The sequence below is a fragment of the Phoca vitulina genome, unplaced genomic scaffold (assembly GCF_004348235.1).
Source record: "Phoca vitulina isolate PV1807 unplaced genomic scaffold, GSC_HSeal_1.0 scaffold3, whole genome shotgun sequence".
NCBI classification, from domain to species: Eukaryota; Metazoa; Chordata; class Mammalia; order Carnivora; family Phocidae; genus Phoca; species Phoca vitulina.
In genome coordinates this window covers 54,862,296-54,886,516 of record NW_022589706.1, presented here as the reverse complement: position 1 = coordinate 54,886,516, position 24,221 = coordinate 54,862,296, and the positions used below count along the sequence as shown (strand labels likewise).

At 36.9% G+C, this 24,221-nt stretch overlaps 2 protein-coding genes across 7 annotated transcripts in view; one reads left to right on the top strand and one right to left on the bottom strand.

The window, feature by feature from the left end:
• THAP6 (THAP domain containing 6) overlaps positions 1–863 on the bottom strand; it is a 28,562-nt gene extending 27,699 nt beyond the window's left edge. For 2 of the 3 annotated variants that reach the window (XR_004298869.1, XM_032400538.1), the window contains exon 1: positions 766–863. The gene's annotated coding sequence lies outside the window, so the exon portion shown is untranslated. The remainder of the gene's footprint in view (positions 1–765) is intronic. The other variant, XM_032400539.1, reaches the window with a different exon arrangement.
• On the top strand, positions 90–23,612 carry RCHY1 (ring finger and CHY zinc finger domain containing 1). Of its 4 annotated transcripts, none has more exons than XM_032400535.1 (9): positions 90–512; positions 6,322–6,441; positions 6,906–7,021; positions 16,949–17,027; positions 18,986–19,030; positions 19,828–19,886; positions 19,975–20,001; positions 21,341–21,461; positions 22,933–23,612. In XM_032400535.1, the coding sequence occupies exons 4-9, from the start codon at positions 17,004–17,006 to the stop codon at positions 23,059–23,061; spliced, it is 405 nt and encodes a 134-aa protein (XP_032256426.1). In that variant the 5' UTR covers positions 90–512; positions 6,322–6,441; positions 6,906–7,021; positions 16,949–17,003; the 3' UTR covers positions 23,062–23,612. The 4 variants fall into 4 exon arrangements, with proteins under 4 accessions (XP_032256426.1, XP_032256425.1, XP_032256427.1 ...); XM_032400534.1 differs by lacking the exon at positions 90–512 and adding an exon at positions 896–1,085; XM_032400536.1 differs by lacking the exons at positions 90–512; positions 6,322–6,441; positions 6,906–7,021 and adding an exon at positions 997–1,085.
• The last annotated feature ends 609 nt before the right edge of the window (positions 23,613–24,221 follow it).

Sequence of the window (24,221 nt, the reverse complement as noted above, 5' to 3'; positions counted from 1 at the left end):
TAAAAATTTTCCAGGGGCTTGGCTCTTTATAAGGCAAATCGTATTTCACTACGCATTCTGAGGTGTCTGAGTCAATCCTGCAGTCTTGTACATTGCCCTTCCGCGGCTTCTTACAGGCACCGTGCCACAAGGCCTTTGCATACTAACTTCTACTCATCTTTTAGCTACGTGTTGCTTCCCCAGGGAAACCTTCCTTGACACTCAGATTCAATCAGATCCCATCTAGCATTAGCTCTCATAGAACACACACTTCTACCTAGCACTTCTCAAAGTTGTAATCTTATTTCAGTGATTCTCTGATTAATGTCTTTCTCCCTTACTAGTGTGGGAGTTCCAAGAGGGCATGGTGGGGCTTGTGTTTTTTCTCGCTTTTTGTCCCCATGCTTAATTGGTGACTGGCACATAGTAAACGTCAATGCATATTTGGAAGGAATGAAGAACGAGTAAAAGCAGCAGCTCGAACGGTCGGCGAGGACCCTGGCGCCTAGCAGCTGCAGGAGCAGCGCGCGCAGGTAACCGGCTCAGATCCCAGGGGCCCGCGGAGCTCCGCCCCTTTCTCGAGGCTCCGGGCCGCCGCAGGGAGAAAAGGAGGGGCCGCCCTGTCACAGGTGCGGATGCGGCCGGAGAACGTCCCTTCCTCGGGGTGGGGGGGCCCACCGGGCGTCTCCGCGCCGCTAAGGTCCACCTCGCCCCGAACCACGCCCAGAGTTTGGGCGAGTAGCGATGGGGGTGGGGGGGGGGAAGAAGCAACCTAAGAGTTATTACCGTTAGCAGCGAAGTCAGCGACTAACGTCGAAGACAGAGATTGCATTTCCCTTCACTTCCGCCCCGTAGCCCCGGGAACCGGAAATCCGGCTGCCCCGGGTCACGTGCTCAGCCGCCATATCAGCTCGGCTGGCTGCTGTGGCCGGGAGGGGGTGTGCTAGTGACGCTACTCTGGGCGTGGTTTTCATTCTGGGGGAAGGGTCCGTGGAGTTTGAGGGGAGGTGGAGGAGATGGCGGCCTCGGCGTGGGAAGATGGCGCCCGCGGCCAAAAGCAAGGGCGACGGGGCTGCGAGCACTATGACAGAGGATGTCTCCTGAAGGTGACGACTTCAATGGGCTCTTCCTTTACAGGCTTCCGCCGGGCTGGGCGGGGGCGGAATGGGCAAGGCGGTTAGGTTTGGGCTTAAGTTAGAGGCTAAGCCGTTTGTCAGGGTACCTTCTCCATCTCGAATTGGGTTCCTGCCGTGGAGAACGTTTTGGCAGGGCCACCACAGGCCCCACCTTTTCTCCTGCTTAACACTTTGTAAGCAAAGCTCTCTGCTTGGGAAGGGCCTGGGCGTGCACATCAGTCACTTTATCAATGGGTTTATTTAGTCTTTTGCTACTGTAAGTAGACTGAGGCAGCCCCGGGCCTGAGCTGGCTTTTCGCCAGGGTGACTTCCAGGTGTGTAGTGAAATAATGGAAGAGGGATAAGTAAGTGGAGAATCGGAATACGATTTCAGCTCCTGTAGTAAACTTTTACAGCTTGCCAGCTTCATTTTAGAGTCGGTGAATATGCCTAAGCCTGCCAAGAAAATGTTTCTGTGAAATAGAAAGACAGCCGTGTAATTGCCATTAAATAGATTATGTGTAGGAAAGTGCCCAGTATGCATATGTTTTATTTGTTGTTTACTTTGAGGAAAATTGCTAGTCAATCTAGAACTTTTAAAATTGGCACCCATTCAATTAAAGTTGCCTGATTTTTGTTGTTGTTGCTGCAAGCAGCAGTTTAAAGATTTTACTTAGAAAGTTTGAGCTTTGGCGTTCCACAGCCCTACCCCCAAATCTAGCTCTGACCCTTGATAGATCCGTGCTTTTGAGCAAGTGCTCCATTTGTAAAATAGAGGTGATAGAAGTTCCTGTTTCATTAAAAAAAAAAAAAAAGAAGTATGAGGCTTGTAAGGACAATTTAGAGCCTTCTTGTAGGCCAGGCTTGGTGAACATTCCTTCAGTGCACTGGGTGAAGCTCTTTCAAAGTTAGTTGTTCACCCAGTGTTGTGTAAGCAAATCGAATGCTATCCTTCTGATTCCATTTCCGCGGATATGTACTGTTACTCTTTGAAACTTGATGACTAGAACTGAATTCAGCATGTTGGCCCTTTCCCCCAAGAAACCACATAAATATGTCTGTGTTTCATAGCGCTGAGATGCTTGACCCTGAGTATCAAATACTTTTTTTTCCCCCTCCTTCTTCCTTAAATACCAGAAGCCAAGTGAAGAATTTTAAGGAGGAAGTAATCAACTAAATCAAATGCTGCTGTTTGAGTAAGATAAGAACTGAAAATTGACTTTTAAATTTGGTGAGGAGGTCACTTGTGATCTTGACAAGAGAAGTTTCAGTGGAGAGATTGGGACAGAGCCTGATTGGAGTGGATTTGAGAGAGAATGAGAGTAGTGAAACTGGAAATAGCCTTCATGGACAATTCTTGGAGTTATGTTGTGAAAGAGAGCAAAAAAAAAAAGTCTGTGGTTGCTGAGCGATGTGGGATCATGAGATTTTTTTTCCCTTTAAAATGGGAGGTATTGCAGCATGTTTGCATATTGGAAATGACCCAGTGAAGTGAGAACATTTTATTTATTTATTTGTCAGAGAGAGAGAGTGTGAGTGCACAAGCAGCGGGAGCTGCAGGCAGAGGGAGAAGCAGGCTCCCCGCTCAGCAAGGAGCCGGATGTGGGGCTTGATCCCAGGACCCTGGGATCATGACCTGAGCTGAAGGCAGATGCTTAACTGACTGAGCCACCCAGGCATCCCATGAAGTGATAACATTTTTTATAATGCAGGAGGGAAAGGAAAAACTGTAGGAGCATTTACTGCTCTTGAATAATCAAAGATGGGATCCAGTGCACAAGTGGAGCAGTTGGCCTTAGAGAAAAACATAACAGAAGGGAAGACCAAGTATTAGGTACATTTGCAAGTAGGTTGATAGAGTTTGTGAGAAAATGTTTTCTTTGATTATTTCTATTTTTTTTTTTAAGATTTTATTTATTTGACAGACAGCGAGAGAAGGAACACAAGCAGGGGGAGTGGGAGAGGGAGAAGCAGGCTCCCTGCTCAGCTCCCTGCTCAAATGGATTTTGATGTAACAGAGGGAGAATGCTCAGCGGGAGCAGGGAGCCTGATGTGGGGCTCGATCCTAGGACCCAGGGATCTTGATCTGAGCCGAAGGCAGACGCTTAACAACTGAGCCACCCAGGCGCCCCTCTTTGATTATTTCTGTTTTAATAATCAAGATTATGAGTGGAGTGTAAGGGTGGAGGAAACGGTTTAAAGGTTTAAAGAGAGAATATGTGAAGTAATGTGAAATAATCATCTAGATTTTAGGCCCTAGACTGTAGAAGAGTGAGGGAATCGACTAGGGAAATGAATAAAAACCCACTTTTTATTAGTGATCATGACTTAGAAGTGAGACCAGTGTGTTTTTCTTCAGCTATATCTGGATATTCCTTATATAGGAGAAAATTGGATTTAACCAGATTTGGGGTTTTGGTTAGGAGAGTATGTAGAGGAAGAGAGAAGGAAGGAACTAGAGTATGTGCAAGGGAAACATTGAAGTGAGTTGGAAAGAGGAGGTAGTGGTTAGAGAATTTCATGCTTGAAATTATGATATAAACAGGATTCAGTTCTTGTTTTAGAGCAGTGGTTCTCAAAGTGTGGTGAATGGACCCCCTTGGTGATTCCTGAGGCCCTTTCGGGGGATCCTTGGGGTCAAAACTACTTTCTGATACTAAGATGTTGTCTTTTTCAGTGTGTGCAAAAGCAGTTATTAAAACTGCTGGCATCTGACCTGTACTACACCTATAGTTTTTTTTTAAAAAAAGTCTCACTTAAGAATGTCATTGATAAAATTAAAGCAATAAAATACTAATTTTATAAAATCTCAACTCTTGAATACGTGTCTTTTTACATGTTTGATGAAATGGGATGTTTTCCCCAAGCACTTTTGCATACTAAAATTAAACGGTCATTGTGAGGAAAGTTCTTATGCAGTTGGATTGTGAACTGAACTAGTTTCTCGTATAACAGTTTTTACTTGAAATCTGATTATTCAGACTTGTGTATTTGGTGGACACTTCCTTGAAAAGTGAACTGTTGAAAAGACACTGTCATTACAAGGAAAACAATCGACAGTGGTAAATTCAAGCTTTCACATAAAAATTAGAATTTTGAGGGGCGCCTGGGTGGCTCAGTCGTTAAGCGTCTGCCTTAGGCTCAGGTCATGAACTCAGGGTCCTGGGATCGAGCCCCACATCGGGCTCCCTGCTCGACAGGGAGCTCCCCCCTGCTTGTGTTCCCTCTCTCGCTGTGTCTCTCTCTGTCAAATAAATAAAATCTTAAAAAAAAAAATTAGAATTTTGAAACACTTATATAAGCCTCTGTGAGTTTAAAAGGGTCCCAGTACCTAAAGACTTTGCTGATGAGATCAGTAGTGATGTTAACAAATAGGATTTTTTTATATTGCTTGGAAAATGTGTGAACATTTGGAAGAGCTATAGAACTCAGTGAACTGATATTTTCCAAATGACTAATGTGTGGGTAAAAGATTGATTCAAAGTGCAAGATAGAGCAATGGATTTTGATGTAACAGAGGGAGAAAAGTTCACCGATACAATTTCAGAGCCCATGTTACAACTAGAGTTGTTGAGTTTTGGTGTAGTATCAGAGAAGAGTATCCATAATTCTCTGTAAAGTCTATTAAAATACTCCTCCCTTTTCCAACTATATATTTGTGGGAGTACAGAGTTTCTTCATATACTTCAACTAAAATGATTGAATACAGAATTTGAAGCAGAAATGAGAATCCAGCTATTTTGGGGGAAACTAGTTATTTTTCGTTAATATATGTCATTTACGTTAACGTAATGGGTTCGTTACTGTTATTTTTAAAAGAAGTAATATTTTTAAAAACTTAGTTTTATTTTATAGTATGGTGTCAGTAGAGATAATTCACATAATCAAAAGCTCTTTGAGATCCTCAACAATTTTTAAGAGTGTAAAGGGGTCCTGAGACCAAAACATTTGAGAACTACTGTTCTGTGGTATGACTGTGAGAATATGTGGCTGAGGAGGGTTGGAGGACAAGACCATTGGAAGAAAGAAAGAAAGTCAAGGAATTGAGAGTTCAGAGTTCAGAGTATCCATCATGATGGATGTGCAGATCACTAAGATTTAGGACAAGAGTAGTATTGGGAGAGAAAGGGTACCAGTTGAGCATTAAAATCTTTAAGGAATGAACTGTGTTGTGGTAAATCATCAGAAATTTTCAGAAATGAGTGGATCTGGAAGGTCACAGTATACTGGAAAGTACTGGGTTAACTTACTGGCTTGGAAACTTCTTGATGTACAAGTTAGGATAAGGCTAAGTTACTAAGGGTAACAGAAAAGCCAACAGTAATGTGGGTTAAAGAATTAAGAGTTTATTTTTTCCCACCTAACAATTTCAAGGTGAATTACCCAGTTTGGCGATGAGGCTGACCCACATGATCACTCCAGGGACAAATTTTTCCCATTGTATTATTTTGCCATGTTTTAGGGAATTCAGTCATCAGCTGGGTTGCTGCCATGTCCAGGTTTCGTCTGATGGAAAGGGGAAAGGGAGCGTGGAGGAGGAGGCATGCCCAGTTTCTTAATACTCAGGCCCAGGAGTGGCACTGATTTCTTCTGAACTTAGTCACAATTGAGGTAATTTTGGTAAGAACTTAGTCATTTGGCCACAGCTGAAATGAAAGAAGGCTGGGAACTGTAGTATAGCTGGGCAATCATGTGTCCAGGAAGGAGAGAAAAGATTTTGGTAGTCTGCCACTCTTGAAAACAAGGACTCTCTCTTCTTACACTTATTGTATCCTCTAAAATATCAAGGATATAGTTGATGATTAATAAATACGAGTGAATTAAAATATAATCTTTATTATAGTTAATGTTTAAGTGTTGAAGTAGGTAAATGAATTTATCTGGAAATGTCTCAGAAGAAGTTGCCTGCCTGCCATTTAGGCTGAGGATGAGTTTAGGGTGTTGTGGGATTAGTTCTTCTGTCTGAGGATGTCCATTTTTCATAATTCTTTAGTCTTTAAGGACTAGATTATGTTCAGCTTGATAAAGACATAGATATTGAGGGGGAATAGTTAAAATATGCTAAGAAACAGTGAAAAGTTATGTTTAGGATCAGTTTACAAACTCATCCATTGGTTGTATTCTTTGACTTTGTTCCAGAAGGAGGAGGAAGAAAATTTTTTTTTGCATTGTAAACTTGTAAACTTGTTTTTCTCTTCTTATACCTCTTTTTCCCCCTGGGCATTAGGCACCTTGCTGTGACAAACTTTATACTTGTCGGTTGTGTCATGATAACAATGAAGATCATCAGCTAGATCGCTTTAAAGTAAAGGAAGTGCAGTGCATAAACTGTGAAAAAATTCAACACGTAAGATTTTATCACATTTCTATTTTCTTTTTAAAAAATGTTTGTTAAGGTGGTTTACAAAATTTAATCGAGTATTGCAAATAAGACTTCTTTAACTCTAAGCAATATCTTTGATTTAAATGTTTAAAACCTTGTAAAAATCTGCATATATTGTAACATAAATTGTGGATATTCAAATAATAATACAAAATGTTTTGGTAAATTTTTTTTTTTTTTATTTTTATTTTTTTTAAAGATTTTATTTATTTATTTGAGAGAGAGAATGAGAGAGAGAGAGCATGAGAGGGGGGAGGGTCAGAGGGAGAAGCAGACTCCCTGCTGAGCAGGGAGCCCGATGCGGGACTCGATCCCGGGACTCCAGGATCATGACCTGAGCTGAAGGCAGTCGCTTAACCAACTGAGCCACCCAGGCGCCCTGTTTTGGTAAATTTAATCTAATTTTTAATTACATGTGTCTGTTTTAGGCCCAACAGACTTGCGAGGAATGTAGCACATTGTTTGGGGAATATTATTGCAGTATATGCCATCTCTTTGACAAAGACAAGAAGCAGTATCATTGTGAAAACTGTGGAATTTGTAGGTACTGTATGTAAAATGTTCTTTTCTAATTACTTTTAATTTACCTGGGCAATAATAGTTTTTAAAATCAACTTTGTTGGGATATAATTTGTATCTAATAAAATGCATTCATTTTAAGTGTCCAGTTTAGTGTGACAAATATATATAACTGTGTTACTACCAACCTGATCAAGATAAACATTTCCGCTACTCTAAAAAAAATTTTCATGCCTCTTTTGTAGTAATAATTTAATTAGCCCATCACTTATTGTGTAGCTATTTAAAATTCTAACGTTTGGATATAAAATATGCTTTTGAAGTGTTTTGTTGGCAACTGAAGTGGAAAATTAAGGTGGACTTTTCTTTTTTAAAAATTAGTTTTTAAAAAAAATTCTCAAAGTATAGGCTGATTTTGTAAAAATTGGAAAAAGAAAGAATAAAAATAACCTACAGTCCAGTCTCTCACTGATAAGCTGTTCTCGACATGCCATATATAGGAATTTTTTCTTTCTAAAAATTCTGAAGTAATATATATTCAAAAGCACATATGTAACATATGTTATAAAGTATACTGATACAATAAGTCACTTAGTTTAAGAAATAGAATGTTACCAATACTGTTGAAGCTCCAAGTGTTCCACCTTAGTCTTTTCTCCTCTTTCCCATTGGAGATAACCAGTCTTGAATATTTTAAATCACTTTCTAGCTTTTATGTAGTTTGTTTTTAAGGAAGGATAACAAACATTCCAAAAGATGCAGAAATCATAAACTATCTTATGAATTTACTTAGGAAAACATTCTTTTAATCACCACCCAGATCAAAGAGTGGAATGTTTGTATCAATGTGGTAGCCTCTCTTATGCCCCCTTCAAGTCAATAAACTAGTCCAAAGGTAACCACTCTCCTGAACTTTTGTAAATGGGATCATATAGTATATGCTTTTTTGTGTTTTTATATATTTTGTGTTTTTATATATTTTAAGGCAATATCATTAGGTGTTTACATAGAATTGTTCTGTATTCCTTTATGATTGACCCATTTATCATTATAAAATGTCTCTTTTTATCTTTAGCAGTATTTCCTGTCTTAAGAGCTACTATATCTAGATCAGCTTTCATTTGATTAGTTTTTGCATGTGTATCCCTTTTTTTTATTCCAAACATTCTGTATACTTATATTTAAGGCATTTATCTTGTAAGTAGAATATAGTTGATTTTTTTTTTAATGGAGTTTGATGAAAACTCTTGTCTTTTAATTAGCATATTTAGTGTACTTATTAATATAATTTTATAAATATACATATATAACTCTACAATGTACAATTTTCCAACTCAATCTACAATTTTAGTATTTTCTGTTTCCTTAGTATTTGTCTATTTGTCCTTTTTTTCTCCTTGCTTGCCTTCTTTTGGATTAATCAGCAATTTTTCTGTTTTTATTCTCTATAAACTTGTTAGAGATACATTCTTCTATTATTCTCTTAGCAGTTATCTTAGAAATTATAACATACATCCTTGGTTTACTAGAGTAATGTATTTATTATTTCTGGGCAGTGCAAGAACCTTAACTAAGAGGATTTACATGCAATTGTTGTCATGTTTTTTAATCTGTATATTTTAAACTCTACAGACATTGTTTTGAACAGCCAATATTCTCTTAGATTTACCCACATATTTACCATTTCTGTTGCTCTTGCCTTTCTGCATCTCCTTTGTCTTCAGGATTATTTTCCTTCAGTTTCAAGAATTCTTTCCATTAAGAAGATGGCAGGAGGGGAAGAATGAAGGGGGGAAATTGGAGGGGGAGACGAACCATGAGAGACTCTGGACTCTGAAAAACAAACTGAGGGTTCTAGATGGGAGGAGAGTGGGGGGTTGGGTTAGCCTGGTGATGGGTATTAAAGAGGGCACGTTTTGCATGGAGCACTGGGTGTTATACACAAACAATCATGGAACACTACATCAAAAACTAATGATGTAATGTATGGTGATTAACATAACATAATTAAAAAAAGTTATTTTCATTATTTTAGTGAGGCTCTGCTGGTGACAAATTCTGTCAGTTTTTTTGTCTCTTGAAAATGTCTTTATTTGCCTTCATTTTTAAGATTTTTATCTTTGTTAGGTATAGAAATACTTTTAGCATTTTAAAGATACTCTGGTGCCATGGTTTCTGTTTTAGAGTCACCTAACAGGATTATTATTGCTTCTTTGAAGATATTCTGTCTTTTATCCCTCTCTTGATGTTTTCAAGTCATTGGTTTTTAGCAGTTTTTCCATGATGTGTACAGGTTTGTGAAATACTTACCCAGCTTGCAGTTTGTAGAATTTCTTGAATCCGTGGCTTGATGTTTTCTGTCAGTTTTGAAATATTCTTGGCCAGTATCTCTTCAGACAGTATTTCTGCCCCCTGCTTTTGCCTCTTCTGAGACTTTAGGTATAGACCTTTTCACTGTGTCCCATATGTCTCTTTTTTTTTCTGTATTTATCTTCCCCCCCACCCCTTCATGCTTAAATTGCGTAGTTCCTACTGATTTATCTTCCAGGTCTCTCGTACTGTGTTGAATCTTCTATTTAATCTATTGAGTTTTTCATTTTAGGTTTTTTTTTTTTTTTCTTAAAATTATAGAGTTTACATTTAATCCTCCCCCACTCTCTGTACCTTCCATTTTTTAGGTGAAATTCTTCACCTTTTTTTTTTTTTCCTTCAACATATTAATCACTGGTAATTTAAAGGCAGTGTCTGAGAAATCCACTATCTTGATTATCTGTGGGTCAGTTCTGATTTCTGTATTTTTTTTCCTTTGGTGTTTGGTTCTTTAGTCTTGCCTTTTGGCATGCTTCATATTTTTTTTTAGTTGGTTGTTGGACAAAATTGTATAAGCTCTGGATGCTAATTTTTTCCAAAGAGATTTTCTTTTGGCAAGCAGTTAATTAGAGACAGATCCCATTGATCCAATTAAAGATTGAGATGATTAGAGGCCAAGTTTCATTTATTACGTCCTGTTCTATTTTGTTTTCCCTAACACTCAGGCTCCTAGCACATGGTTCCTCAGGGGGCTTGACTTAAAGCCAGGGGTGTTTACCAGGGCATCTCTTGTGGTGGGACCTGGCCTTCAGTTTTTTGCCTCCCTAGCAGAGAAATTGCCAGAGGGTTTACTTGGTTTCCTATCCTCTTACCTACTGCTTACTGCTTAGCTTCTTAGCTTCTAATAGAATAGTGTAGGGACTGCAAGTTCCCTAAGGAGGAAGAAGCAGGGAATGTTGGCTTTGCCTCAGGGTATTTCCCTTCTCTCTGGGGTATTGACCCTTTAAGCCCTTAGTTGTTCTTTACTGCTATTAAATAGCTTGTTTGTTTTTTTTGAATCTAGCCTCTGTAGTTGTCAGTGGGAGCTTTGGTCCTATACAAGCTACTTTATCTTTGTGGAGTGGAAGTTTACAATACATGTTTAGGTTTGCTTATTTTTAAACTCATGTTCTATATATTTGTCTATTTTTTTTTAACGGAACTTCGTTTCTAGGGTTCATCCTATTTGATTCATGAGCTCCAATTCATTTTCACTGTTATATTGAGTTATTTTGTATGTCAGATCTGCACACAGTTTTTAATTACCACTATTATAACAAAGGAATCAATACATTTTATGTTTAATTTATTGACTTTCAAGTTGTTGAGACTTCAGAATAGACATTTCATCTTACCCTGTATATATTAAGCTTCATGAAATTAAGATGTTTTCAAATTTTAAATTCCTCTACCTGGTAAATATTAAGCTTCGTGAGATCAAGGTATTTTCAAACTTTAAATTTGTATACCTGGGAGTGCCATGTATACAGTAGGTACTTAGTAATGTGTAGGTTGTGTATCTTTAGCACAATGTTTTTGGTGTTATGATTTCTGTTTGTATATGAAGAAAATTTGTCATCAACATTTAACGTCTATTTTTAAATCCTTTTACAAATAACAATATTTTTTATTATTTATATAATTTATATATTTATTGTGAATGACAGAAGAATAAAGGCAGTGAAAAACAACTTCATTAGAAATTTTAATAAGAATTTAAGAATTTAATAAGAAGCAAATCTAAATTTTGATTCCATATTTTTCTAGTTCTAAAGGGATATGTACGACATTTGACAATATCCTTTGAATGTCTGGCACATGTCCATCTTGTTAATAACTGATTCCAGGTTTTAGATACAATTCTAGTAGGTTCTAGCTTGTAATTAATTTACAGTCCTGTAAATTTATTCAGTTCCTGCACTCATACCATCAAAATATAATATTGATTCCAGATCTCAAATACATCACTAATAGATTCTGGCTTATCACTACTTCTGTCTATGCATTGTCAAATTCAATGTTTTTGAAACCTTTAGAGCTCATAATTGTATTTAAAGGTGACTTTTTAGTTTCAATATAACAAAATATTTTTTATTTTTAGATTTATAAACACCTTATTTAGGATGATCAATCCTGTAAATTTTTTCAATTTTTACATCATCTGTTTTCTTCAAGATACTTTTTTTTTTTTAAGATTTTTATTTATTTGAGAGGGAGAGTGAGCAAGAGAGAGAACACAAGTGGGAGGAGGGGCAAAGGGAGAGGGAGAAGCAGATTCCTTGCTGAGCTGGGAGCCCGATGAGGGGCTTGATCCCAGGACCCCGGTACCATGACCTGAGCTGAAGGCAGGCGCTTAATGGACTGAGCCACCCACATGCCCCTCTTCCACATACTTTATACACATACTTCCCTTTCAACATTTCTCCATTTAGGAACCATACCAAGTAAATTTTGGTGTATAAACATCATAAAAGATGGAAGAATGCTGTTAGATCCTTTGAGCAAAATGGGATGGTCTGGTTTCATGTAACAAAATACTGTGAATTGAAGTCCCTCCTATTAAATAACTAGGTGAGGAATCCATTTTTTTTTTCCTTAGAAATACATTGTTCAGGGGCACCTGGGTGGCTCAGTTGGTTGAACATCCAACTCTTGATTTTGGCTCAGGTCATGATCTCAGGGTCAGGAGATCGAGTCCTGCGTCAGGCTCCATGCTCAGCGGGAGTCTGCTGGATATTCTCTCTCTCCCTCTCCCTCTGCACCTCCCCCCACACTCGCTCTCTCGCTCTCTCGCTCTCTCTCAAATAAAAATAAGTAAATCTTAAAAAAAATACATTGTTCATTCATTTTCTTGTGGGGCCATTCATCTAGGGTATGTGTTATAGACAGATGATTATGATCACTTCAGGTAGGTATTTTAGGTGGCGTTATGTCTGTTGTCATTGTTCAAAAATCTTTGGAATGTCTTTTTACAGTTCTTCAGAGTGCCTATGGCACACTGAAAATTCACTCCCCTTGGGGATTTTCAGAGGTATTCATTTTTATTTTTTTAAAACTTGCTAAAAGATGTTGGGAGTAGGGGTGCCTGGGTGGCTCAGTCGGTTAAGCATCCAGCTCTTTTTTTTTTTTTTTTTTTAAGATTTTATTTATTTGACAGCGAGGGAGCACAAGCAGGGGGAGCAGTAGAGGGAGAGGGAGAAGCAGGCTCCCTGCCAAGCAGGGAGCCCGATGTGGGGCTCGATTTCAGGACCCTGGGATCATGACCTGAGCCGAAGGCGGACGCTCAACCATCTGAGCCACCCAGGCGCCCCAGGCATCCACCTCTGGATTTCAGCTCAGGGCTGTGAGATCAAGCCTTGAGTCAGTCTCCATGCTGGGTGTGGAGCTGTCTTAAGATTCTCTCTCTCCCTCTGCCACTCTCCAGTTCCCCCTCCCACTCCAAAAAAGAAAAAGATATTGGGAGCAAAATCTTTTATTAAATAAGATTGGCAAATACTGTGTTTAGTCAGAGATGACATGGCCAGGGGCGCCTGGGTGGCTCAGTCGGTTAAGCGGCTGCCTTTGGCTCAGGTCATGATCCTGGGGTCTTGGGATCGAGCCCCACATCCAGCTTCCTGCTCAGCAGAGAGCCTGCTTCTCCCTTTCCCTCTGCCTGCCACTCTGCCTACTTGTGTTCTCTCTCTCTCTGTCAAATAAATAAAATCTTAAAAAAAAAAAAAAGAAATGACATGGCCATCAGGTAATGACAATTTTTTTAAACAATAAAAATATCAAAAGAGTTAAAAAATGTTTTTGCAATAGCAGTGTTGTTGGAAACTCTACCCTGTCATGATGACATTTTAAAAAATCATGTCATTTGAATGCATGAATTATTATATTTTTGCTAAAATATCAGTCTTCTTATTTTGTAGTTGAACCTTCTTTGATACTCTTTTACAGTGAGTCCTTTTTTGGATATTAAAGACAGGTTTTTTGTCTTAAGTATATTATGAAACTTAGTTATTGCTTTTAGTCCATTAAACATCTGCAAGGTAAAGGTGATCAGATTTCTCCTACTGGTGCTTGGTACTTAAAATACCTCTAAGCTTGACTCTGGTCTCTGGGCTTGAAAATTGTTATCTTTAGGCAATAATCACTATAAGGAAATCAGTGCTTCTTAACGGAGTTTAGTAATATGTTATTCCTGATTTTATATTTTAAAATAGCTCCATGATAGATAATCTTTTGACTATGGCAGTAAGTCTCTCCAAGTGTGATGTGCCCTAAAGATAGGATTTCAGTTTTTCTTTAATTAGAGGCAGACAGTGTTCAGGCAGACACTGAATTTTTTGGCAGTGGGTGTATATATCCTTACTGAAATGTACTGGAATGAGCTTTTTTCTTTTTTTTTAAATGGGGAAATACAATTTCTTATTGTTATAAAATAAGCACCAGGATACTTATGAGAGTATGCTATGGCAGATGTGGTTTTGGTGTTCTGATTTCTGATCTTAAAAAGTGTTTCAGCCCTTTGTATAATTCCATTTTTAGATTATCCCAAGGAAGTTGAGATATGTACCAAGAATTGTGTGTAGAATATATCGTGTTAATGTCTTGTACCAATAGAACAAAAATATAATAATGAAAAATGAGAACCAGCCTGTATCTTGGAAGATTGTTAAATTTACAAACCCATATTAAAAGTAAGTTCTTAAATAATATTTAGGAATCGAGAGAATGATTGGTACAAAATGTCTGTCAGGATATCATACATACCAAAATAGTAGCAGTAGTTACCCATGAGTGGTGGGATCATGATTAAATTTGGTATTTGTTGGTATATTTGTTGGTTCATGTTCTTCTGGGTTTTACACATTTTTTTTTTTTTAAAGGTCTTATTTGAGAGAGAGAGAGAGAGCGTGCATGCTGCACGAGTGGTGGGGAGGGAGAAGCAGACTCTTCTCTGAGCAGGGAGCCCCATGTGGGGCTTGATCCCAGGATTCTGGGATCATCGCCTGAGCTGAAGGCAGACACTTAACTGAGTCACCCTGGTGCCCTGGTTTTACACATTTTAAATAATGAATGAGTATTACTTTTAAAATTGAAAAAGTTATATAAATTTGTAACTACAGTGGGGAAATAAAACATCTGATAAAATGATACTTTAAGGGAAGGATGTGTTTTCACATTTCTGCAGGTTATTAAATAAGCATCAGACAAATCTTTGTTATGTATTGAGCACGACTGGATAGAAGGCATGATTCTGGTTCTTAAATTTATATTCTGTTTGTGAAAGAATAGGCTTAATAAGCAGTCATTACTATAGTGTTTGTCAGATTATACGGATTAGAGTGGTCTTAATTTGAGGAAAGTTTGAGTAAAGTTTTAACAGAGATAGGCCAAGGCTGAATAGATCAGAATGGTCCCGGGTGTAAATAAATAACCAAGCCTGAGAGAAGGCAGTAAAAGAACGGAGTGAGGGACAGTGGAGGTGGAGGTAGAGACTGGAATTGAGGATGGAAGTAAAGAGGATGTATTATATAGAGTAGTGAATTTTAAACTGAAGCGGATCTAGTGAGTCCTGCCACCATTAAAAAAATACTAAAAAATAGATAAATACATGGTAAGGATAAGTATTGTTCCGTGGAACTTTTATTAGCATTTTGAGTATGTGTATATATGTGTGAGAGGGGAAGGGAGAACTGGGTTAGGATGTAAAAGGATTTACTGTGTGTTGGGGTGAAGTTTGAGAGCTGCAGAGCCTGCCAGATCACCTCTAACTGTGACTTCCAAGTACTGATGCCAAATTGACTGATTTGTTTAAACAGCATCTCCTGCTAATGAATCGTTCTAGCTTTTGTATGTTAGAAACATCTTTATTTTGCTTTCATTTTTGAAAGATATTTTGTTGGATACAGAATTCTAAGCTGACAGTTTTTTCTTTCAATACTTTAAAGATGTTCCGCTACTGTATTCTGTACAATATATTATGCATTGTTTGCAGTAAGGAGTCTGGTGTCATCCTTATCTTTGTTCCTCTGTACAGACCTTTTTTTTTTTTCTGGCTGCTTTTAAGATTTTATCTTTGGTTTTGAGCAGTTTGATTATGATGTTCCATGATAGGGTTTTTTTCATATTGCTTGTGTTTAGGGTTTGTTGAGCTTTCCTTTTTAAGGGCACGACACAAAAATTTCACTATCTCTTTTGTTCACAACTTCCAGAGAAGTTGCAAATAGTCTTTATTCAGGACACCCTTGTGCCTAGCTAAGTGTTTTGTTGTGGTGAAAGAAAGGAATAATAAAAATTTGGGAACAACTAGCTATCTTATCTTTATCATGCATAATACATTTGAAATGGATGAAAGAAAAATATAAAAATTAAAAATCATAAGTCTTAGAGGTATACATATATTTATAACCTATAGGTTTCAAAAGTCTTTCCTAAACAAGAGGCAGAAGCATAAGCCATAAAGGAAAATATCAATGGCTTTTAGTACATAGGAATTAAAATGGCTGTATGACAAAATATATAAATCAAGAAAGATGTGACATACCAGGATATGGTAAATATACAAATGGAAAAGATTAATATTCAGGATATATAAACAGTTGTTTTAAAATGGTAAAAGATACCCTAGAGTGAACAGAGCATACATGAACAATCCACAGTAGAAATCCATATAGTTCATAAACATTAAAATATATTTCCTGTCTCATAACCTGAGAAATGCAAATTAAAATGACGCCTTTTATTTGTCTATCATCTAGGTAACCAGTGTTCACTGCGGTGTGGGGAACATAGGTGTTGTCACACATTGTTAGTGGGAGCATAATTTAGTATTGTCTTTTTGGAGGTCAGTTTGTCAGTATCAAAACCAGTGATGTGTAATACCCTCTGATCCCATAGTTTCAGTTTTAGGCATCTTACAAAAATTATCAACAGATGGGCTAAGTGATGTCTGTATAAGCATATTGATTGATTGATTTTGTTTTTATTTGTCAGAGAGAGAGAGTGCGCACAAGCAGGGGCAGAGGGAGAGGGAGAAGCAGGCTCCCCGCTGAGCAGGGAGCCCTGTGTGGGGCTCGATCCCAGGACCCTGGGATCATGACCTGAGCTGAAGGCAGACAGACACTTAACGACTGAGCCACCCAGGTGTCCCTGTATAAGCATATTTATTTTATATCATTGTATTAACTCAAGGTAGTAAATTATATATGGGAATACTTTTAAAAATTATGATCTGTCCATACCATGTAATATTATGTAATTATGAAGAGGAATGAAGTGTGGTTCTATATAGACAGAATAATCTTCAGGATATGTTGTTCAGTGAAAAAAAGTCACAGAACAGGATATATAGAAAGAATCCATTTATGTAAAAAATAAAACCCAAAAGGTGTGTATGTGTTGTGTATATACTTTTATAGAAAAAACGTGGATAGATACCATTCTGTTCATAGTGCTTACATTTGGGGAGTGACATTGGGGAGGTGGGGGTTTACCCCATGTTAGTCATTGTGATTTGAACTAACTTTACGGTGAAACTAAACTTAACATAAAAATGAGTAAATTGCCATTGTAGTAAAAATGAACCTAATTTTTTGGCTTTCACATATATTTTTAGGATTGGTCCAAAGGAAGACTTTTTCCATTGTTTGAAATGTAACTTATGCCTAGCTATGAATCTCCAAGGAAAGCACAAGGTATATAATTAAGTTTGCATAATTTAAGAAGTATTAATATTGTGTTTGAAAACCAGATTAAATCATAATATGTTTGGAAGCATGCTAATTTTCAGATATTACCAAGTACAACTATGTTGCTTTTTATTTTTGAGCATTATTAAGTAGGTGTTCTAAGACCTATGCCTCAGAATATCTGATCTACAATTCTTTTTCTTCTGTATAGTGTATATGAACACTTTTTTTTTTTTTAAGATTTAAAGAGCACACAAGCAGGGGGAGGGGTAAAAGGAGGGGGAAGAATTTCAAGTAGACTCTATGCTGAGCACAGGGCTTGACATGGGGCTCGATGCGGGGCTTGATGCCAGGACCCTGAGATCATGACCTGAGCCGAAATCAAGAGTTGGCTGCTTAATTGACTGAGCCACCCAGGTGCCCCATAGGGTGTAAGAATCCTTATATCAGTTATTAGCATAATGTTGACAACTTCTAAGTAAGTTTATGGATTCATTTCATTGGTACTGGTTTTAAGAATAACTAAAAATGAGGGGTGCCTGGGTGGCTCAGTCAGTTAAGCATCTGCCTTTGGCTCAGGTCATGATCCCAGGATACTGGGATCGAGCCCCGCATGGGGCTCCTTGCTCATTGGGGAGCCTGCTTCTCCCTCTCCTGCCACTCCCCCTGCTTGTGCTCTCTCACTCTCTGTCAAATAAATAAATAAGAAATCATAAAAAAAAAAGAATAACTAAAATAGCATAATAAAGAAGCAATAGCAATGTAACAGCACTTCAAGAAAATTCAGAAAATATTTTTATATTTCCTTTCATAGTTAGAAATATTTTAAATTTTGGATCTATTAATTATAACATGATACCAGGCCCTTTAAAATTATTTTTCATTATTTAGAAAAAATCTAAAAAACATCAGAGATTAGAGAGAGTAATGAGGATTTTTTTCAGTTAAATTTTTTATTTTAATTTGATATAGGTAACATTAATGAGGATTTTTAAATAGATGCTGGCCTAAAATAGTCAAGTGTTAAGAGAAATTGAATAATGAGCATTTGGGATATGGTGACAAGGTAGAAGGGAAAAAGAATGGGGCTGAGTAAAGATGATTCTTAAGGTTTTTAGCCCTTGCTTTAAGTACTTGATTAATGGATGGTGAATTTGCTGGAATTAAAAGATTGAGTTTGGTTTTATAGACTTGAGTTTGGGGGGTGATAGCTGTGTGGTCTTTCAAAAACTATATGCACATTTTCTCTTATGGTATCTTTGTCAGTTATTTTTTTATTGTCTGTATTTTAGTAAATTGTCCTATCATATACTCAGGTGCTCACTTAAAAAACCTGGGCATCATTTATAGCTTGGTGCTTCCCCTTACCTTCCCGCATTTAATCACCCTGTCTTATCAAGTTAAGAGCTCTGGCACTGGAGGCAGCCTATTGGAGCTCAAATGCAGTTCTACTGCATTTGAAGTTATTGAGCTTCTCTAGGCCTCAAATACCTCATCTGTAAAATGGGGTAATAATTGTCCCTGCATTTATAGTTTGGGACTTGATTGAGCTAATGCAGGTAATGTACTTAATATATGGCATGTAGTAAACTTCAGTAACATGAACCGTTATCATTGTCGATATCCTTAAGTAGCTTTGGAACAAAACACATATAAGCTGAAAAGATTCCAAACGTTATTACCTCTGCATCTTTGGTAAATCTCGATTCACTGATTTTCCTTACTTGTAAAATGAAGATAATTTCTTGAGTAATTTCATTGTTTCAGGTAATATGAAAAGCCTGAAATAGTTGTGTGAGTTAACTGTTCAGTTCCTATCTGACATATAAGAGACATGTGTTAATGTTAATTATTATCTTTAGTAAGTTAGCATCATTGTTTTCGTTATCATTGGTTTTTATTAATATGTACTGTCATTTCCATCTAGTTAAGCTTTTAGTAACTTGAGTTTCTCTTTTAAACAGTGTATTGAAAATGTTTCCCGGCAGAATTGTCCCATATGTTTGGAGGTAAGCTTAAAATGTTATTTGCTTTGGAAATATTCCCTCTCTCTCTCTCTTTTTTTTTTTTAAATTACATTCCATTTATTCTCCAGAAAACCTGAGGACATCTAAAGAGAGAGAAATAATATTTTCTTAGCAAAAGTCATGTTGAAATTGCAATAAAGGGGTGCCTGGCTGGCTCAGTCTGTGGAGATGCAAGTCTTGATATCAGGGTCGTGAGTTTAAGCCCCATGTTGGGCGTGGAGCCTACTTAAAAAATTAAAATAAATTCGGGAGTAGCAAATTTGTGAGGCCTTACTAACTTAAAACATATTCCATCTTTTAAGATTAAATTTTTTAAAAATTTAAATTCAATTAATTAACATATAATGTATTATTTGTTTCAGGGGTACAGGTCTGTGATTCATCTTGTATAATACCCAGTGCTCATTAAATCACATACCCTCCCCAATGTCCATCACCCAGTTACCCCGTCCCTCCACCCTTCTCCCCTCCAGTTTGTTTCCTGTGATTGAAGAGTCTCTTATGGTTTGTCTCCCTCTCTGGTTTCGTCTTGTTTCATTTTTTCTTCTCTTCGCCTATGATCCTCTGCCTTGTTTCTCAAATTCCACATATCAGTGAGATCATATGATAATTGTCTTTCTCTGATTGACTTATTTCACTTAGCATAATACCCTCTAGTTCCATCCACATCGTTGCAAATGGCAAGATTTCATTTTTTTGGAAATATTCCCTCTTGAATTTAAAGTACTTGGATGTTTATATTGTCTTCATGCAAACACTAACATTTATTTCCTTTATAGGACATTCACACATCCCGTGTTGTTGCTCATGTCTTGCCATGTGGACATCTTTTACATAGGTAAAGTAATTCTTTTTTCCTCAGAAGTGTTTGAAAATAGTGCAGATGCTTTTTGCTTTACTAAAATAGTGTCATATATTTTTTTCAGAACGTGTTATGAAGAAATGTTGAAAGAGTGAGTGTTTGATGGGATTTTTAGAAGTTATAATTGTAAGATGTCTGATTTTTTTTTTTTTTTGGCGCGGGGATGTGGAAGTGGGCTAACACTGCTGATACATCTTATTGGCATGGCAGATATTTATCTTGAGATGGGTAGGGTAAATGAATAGTGTTAAATTGGGCAAAGTGTCTTGTGGATATAGGACTGCATCTTTGTCCCCATGCTTATATTATGCCTTATTTCATCCCACAACTCACAAGAGCTACCTCTTCTTCTCTGGCTGTGCTTACCAGGGGCGCAGGTGCTGCCAAAGGCAATCCGTAGCGCTGTAAAGATGCTGAGGCATGGTGCTCAAAATTCTCTTAAAGCATTACATTGGCCCAGGATAATCATCTGCAAAGAAAGCTGGTAACAAGATTATCTAAAGCAGAGACTTTATTGTGGGGGAAGGATGTTAAAATGAAATGAAAATAGGAGAGAAGAGACTGTGTAAATGTATTTTGGTCCTGCAAATTCGTAAGCAGAACTTTTAATTTAAGAGCCAGATAGAAGGGAATTCTTCAGAATTTTTAGAAAGAAAATGATACAATCTGAATTGCCTGAATATATTAAGAAATTGAAGTTATTTAGCTAAAAAAAAGGAGCTGAACAGGTGTTTTTTTTTTAATTAATTTTATTTTATTATGTTAGTCACCATACATTATGTCATTAGTTTTTGATGTAGTGTTCCATGATGAACAGGTTTTTAAAATATATTAAATATAGGGGTGCCTGGCTCACTCAGTTGGAAGAACGTGTGACTCTTGGTCTTGGGTTGTGAGTTTGAGCCCCATGTTGGGTGTGAGATTACTTAAAATAAAAAACTTCATATAAGGGGCGCCTGGGTGGCTCAGTCGTTAAGCGTCTGCCTTCAGCTCAGGTCATGATCCCAGGGTCCTGGGATCGAGTCCCACATTGGGCTCCCGGCTTGCCGGAAAGCCTGCTTCTCCCTCTCCCACTTCCCCTGCTTGTGTTCCTGCTCTTGCTCTCTCTCTCTGTCAAATAAATAAATAAAATCTTTAAAGAAAAACTTCATATAAAAAATATATTAAATATATTCTACAAAGAATACGAATTCCTTCCCACTTTAGAGAACTGAGGAAAAAGAAGAAGGTGTAAAAAATACCATAGGTTACAGGATTTAATTAGAAACTATAGTGTAAAAGTTCCCAGGTTCGTAACAGGTCATCTTGAAATACAGAATAATGCTCTGTTTTGGATGGTTTATGTACCAGTTAGCATGCATCATCTTGTATACCTGAGTTGATATACTCCTTGTTTAATGTTTGGAAAATAACCTTTCTATCTCTTCTAGAGGCTACAGATGTCCATTATGTATGCACTCTGCTCTAGATATGACTCGGTACTGGAGACAGCTGGATGATGAGGTAGCACAGACTCCTATGCCATCAGAGTATCAGAACATGACTGTGGATGTGAGTATAATTCGTGCTTAGAACTTTTTAGGTTCCTGGTTGATGTTCTTGTTTATTTTTGCCTTTTTGCTCAAATCTGTCTAAAAATTACTGCTTTGGCATAGACACCAATGTGATGATTAATGGAAAGGACCAAAAATTGATTTTAGTTACTTTGAATTCAGGAGCAGACCAAAAAAATACTAAGAATTCCTTTATGCAATTCTTCCCAACACTAGATGGCAGGCAAAAACTTTATTCTGAATTATTTACACCTTTCTCGTCAGAGCCAGTCAGTAATGTAACTGAGTGGAGGTGAATTACTGGTCTGATGTTTTATTTTAATTATGTTTTATTTGTAATTATTTTAAATTTTATTTCAGGCATACGTATTTGTTGATTAAAAAAACATTTGTTTTTTTAATGTTCATTACCCTTTTTATTCATGTGGATAATTGAATTGCTAGTAAGGTCAATGAAGGATCACTTTTAGAATACTAATTGATAATTATGTGATGTTTTACTATGGGCTTCAGTGTGCTATGTTCCATGTAGATAATTTTTTCAAATAACAGCTTTATTGAGATAAAATTTATATGCCATGTTAACTTGTCCTTTTAAAGTGTACAATTTAGTGCTATTTAGTATATTCTTGGAGTTGTGCAGACATCACCACCGTCAATTTTAGGATATTTTTATTGGCCCCAAAAGAAATCCCATACCCATTAGCAGCCATTCCCCAATTCCCTAGCTCTAGGCAATCACTAATCTTTCTACATTCAGATTGTATTCTTAATTTTCCAGATTATAATTTTGAGCAAATTTGGAAGTTTTCTATTTATTATGGGTATGACTTCTCAAGCTAATGCTTTTCTCACATAGTAATGCATTGATTTATTTTCAGGTTAACCCCTTTTTTATTTTTCAGGACCTCAGTACTAGAAGAGATTAATTCCCAAGTGACGTCTTATTGTCATTTTGGGGATATGCCAAAAGCTTCTTTTTATTAAATTAGGAACTACTTTTTTGGACTTTGATTCATTCCTGAGGCATTAAGAACTTAGTATATTAAACTTAAAGAATAAGCAACAATATTAAAATTATGTAAAGATTTGTTTTATTAACTAAGATAATTTGCAGGTGTCAAGGAAAAATAAATCATGTATGTTATTTTGAATTCTAAGTATAGGTGTCAATCAGATTATGCCTATGTTAGATTTTATGCTCAGTACTATTTATACTATTTGGGAACAGTTTTAAAATAAGACTTCTTGACTCAAATCTACACTTTCATCTTCTAAATTCAAAGTTACCTTAATAGTCTCTGAGAGTTTTCAGAAAAGGCATTTCTATTTAGGGAAATGTTTAGATTTAGCTATATGTGTTTCAGTTCTTCGATATGATTTTTGAGGAATTGTTTTGAGCAGACAATGCCATTTTCCATCTATAAGGTTTAATATACTTAATTTGAATTCATCTCTTCACTTTTCAGATTCTCTGCAATGATTGCAATGGGAGATCTACAGTCCAGTTCCATATATTAGGCATGAAATGTAATATTTGTGAATCCTACAATACTGCTCAAGCTGGAGGATGTAGAATTTCACTAGATCAGCAATGACCTGTATACTACACTGGAAAACAGCATCTTCTGATCTAGAAAAAGGCTATCTTTAGTATTCTGTTGTCATAATGTGTCCGAAACTATGCATTAGAGTTGATGTGTTTTGTACTAGTGTCACAGCATAAAATCATATTACATGTACTTAAGGATTCAGGGTCTCTTTATAGAATTATCATAGCTTTATATTGGACGAAAGCCACTGTGCTTGTGTTTTGATTGGAAATTGCTTTAGTGTCGGTTGTTTGGAAGCCAATGATGTTTGCCACTGAAATTCACATCCATAGAAGTATATTGTACTTCCATGGGACTTTGCTTTAAGTGACACTATGCACGAAGAGTTCATTTCTAGTTCTTGATAGAACTGCACTTATTTCTCAGTATTATTCTTGACTTTTTAAGGGCTGTGCTATAATGAGAATATGTTCTGTCTTACTGTTGAAATCTTACTACACATACTTTAGAATTTTCTAAGACAGTCCTTTGGATCCTGTAAATGTGAATTTTGATGTAATAACTGTTAATAAAATTATATTGAAACAGTGTTTTATGGGAAGTTTTTTTCAGGGTTATCTATTTTTGGCTCAACTTGGGCAATATAGTCATATGTATTTCTCTATAAATACAAATAAGCATGCATGTATATGTGTGCATATATATTTCTATAGAACACCTTTTTTTTTTTTCTTTTGAAGTATTCTTCCGTTAGGGTAGTTGGGGAAAAAAATAATAGAACTCTTCCAAGCCTTAAGAAAAACAACACTGAAAATAATTTTGGTTTGGTTTCCCAAAGTTATTTCTTCAAGGAATAATTCATTCATTTGGTCAGCAAGTATTTAGTGAGCAACTACTATGTGCTGGGTAAGGTTCTAGATGGCTATGGAGACAACAGTGAACAATATAGACAAAAGTCCCTGCCCTCATGGTGTTGCCTCATTCCTCATATGCCTCATGACTAGCCTTTTCCTTGCCTTTTTTATGCATGAAGTGGTTGTCTTTGGTGTAAATGGGTGGATTCTTTCTTTCCGAAGTGCTTGAGAGTAGGTATGGATGAGTGAAACGGGCATGGAATATTCCTGGTAAGATCTCTGATTTTATAATACTTTTTTGGGCTCATGTAATGGAATTAAATATACCTCTTAATTCAGGAACAAAATACA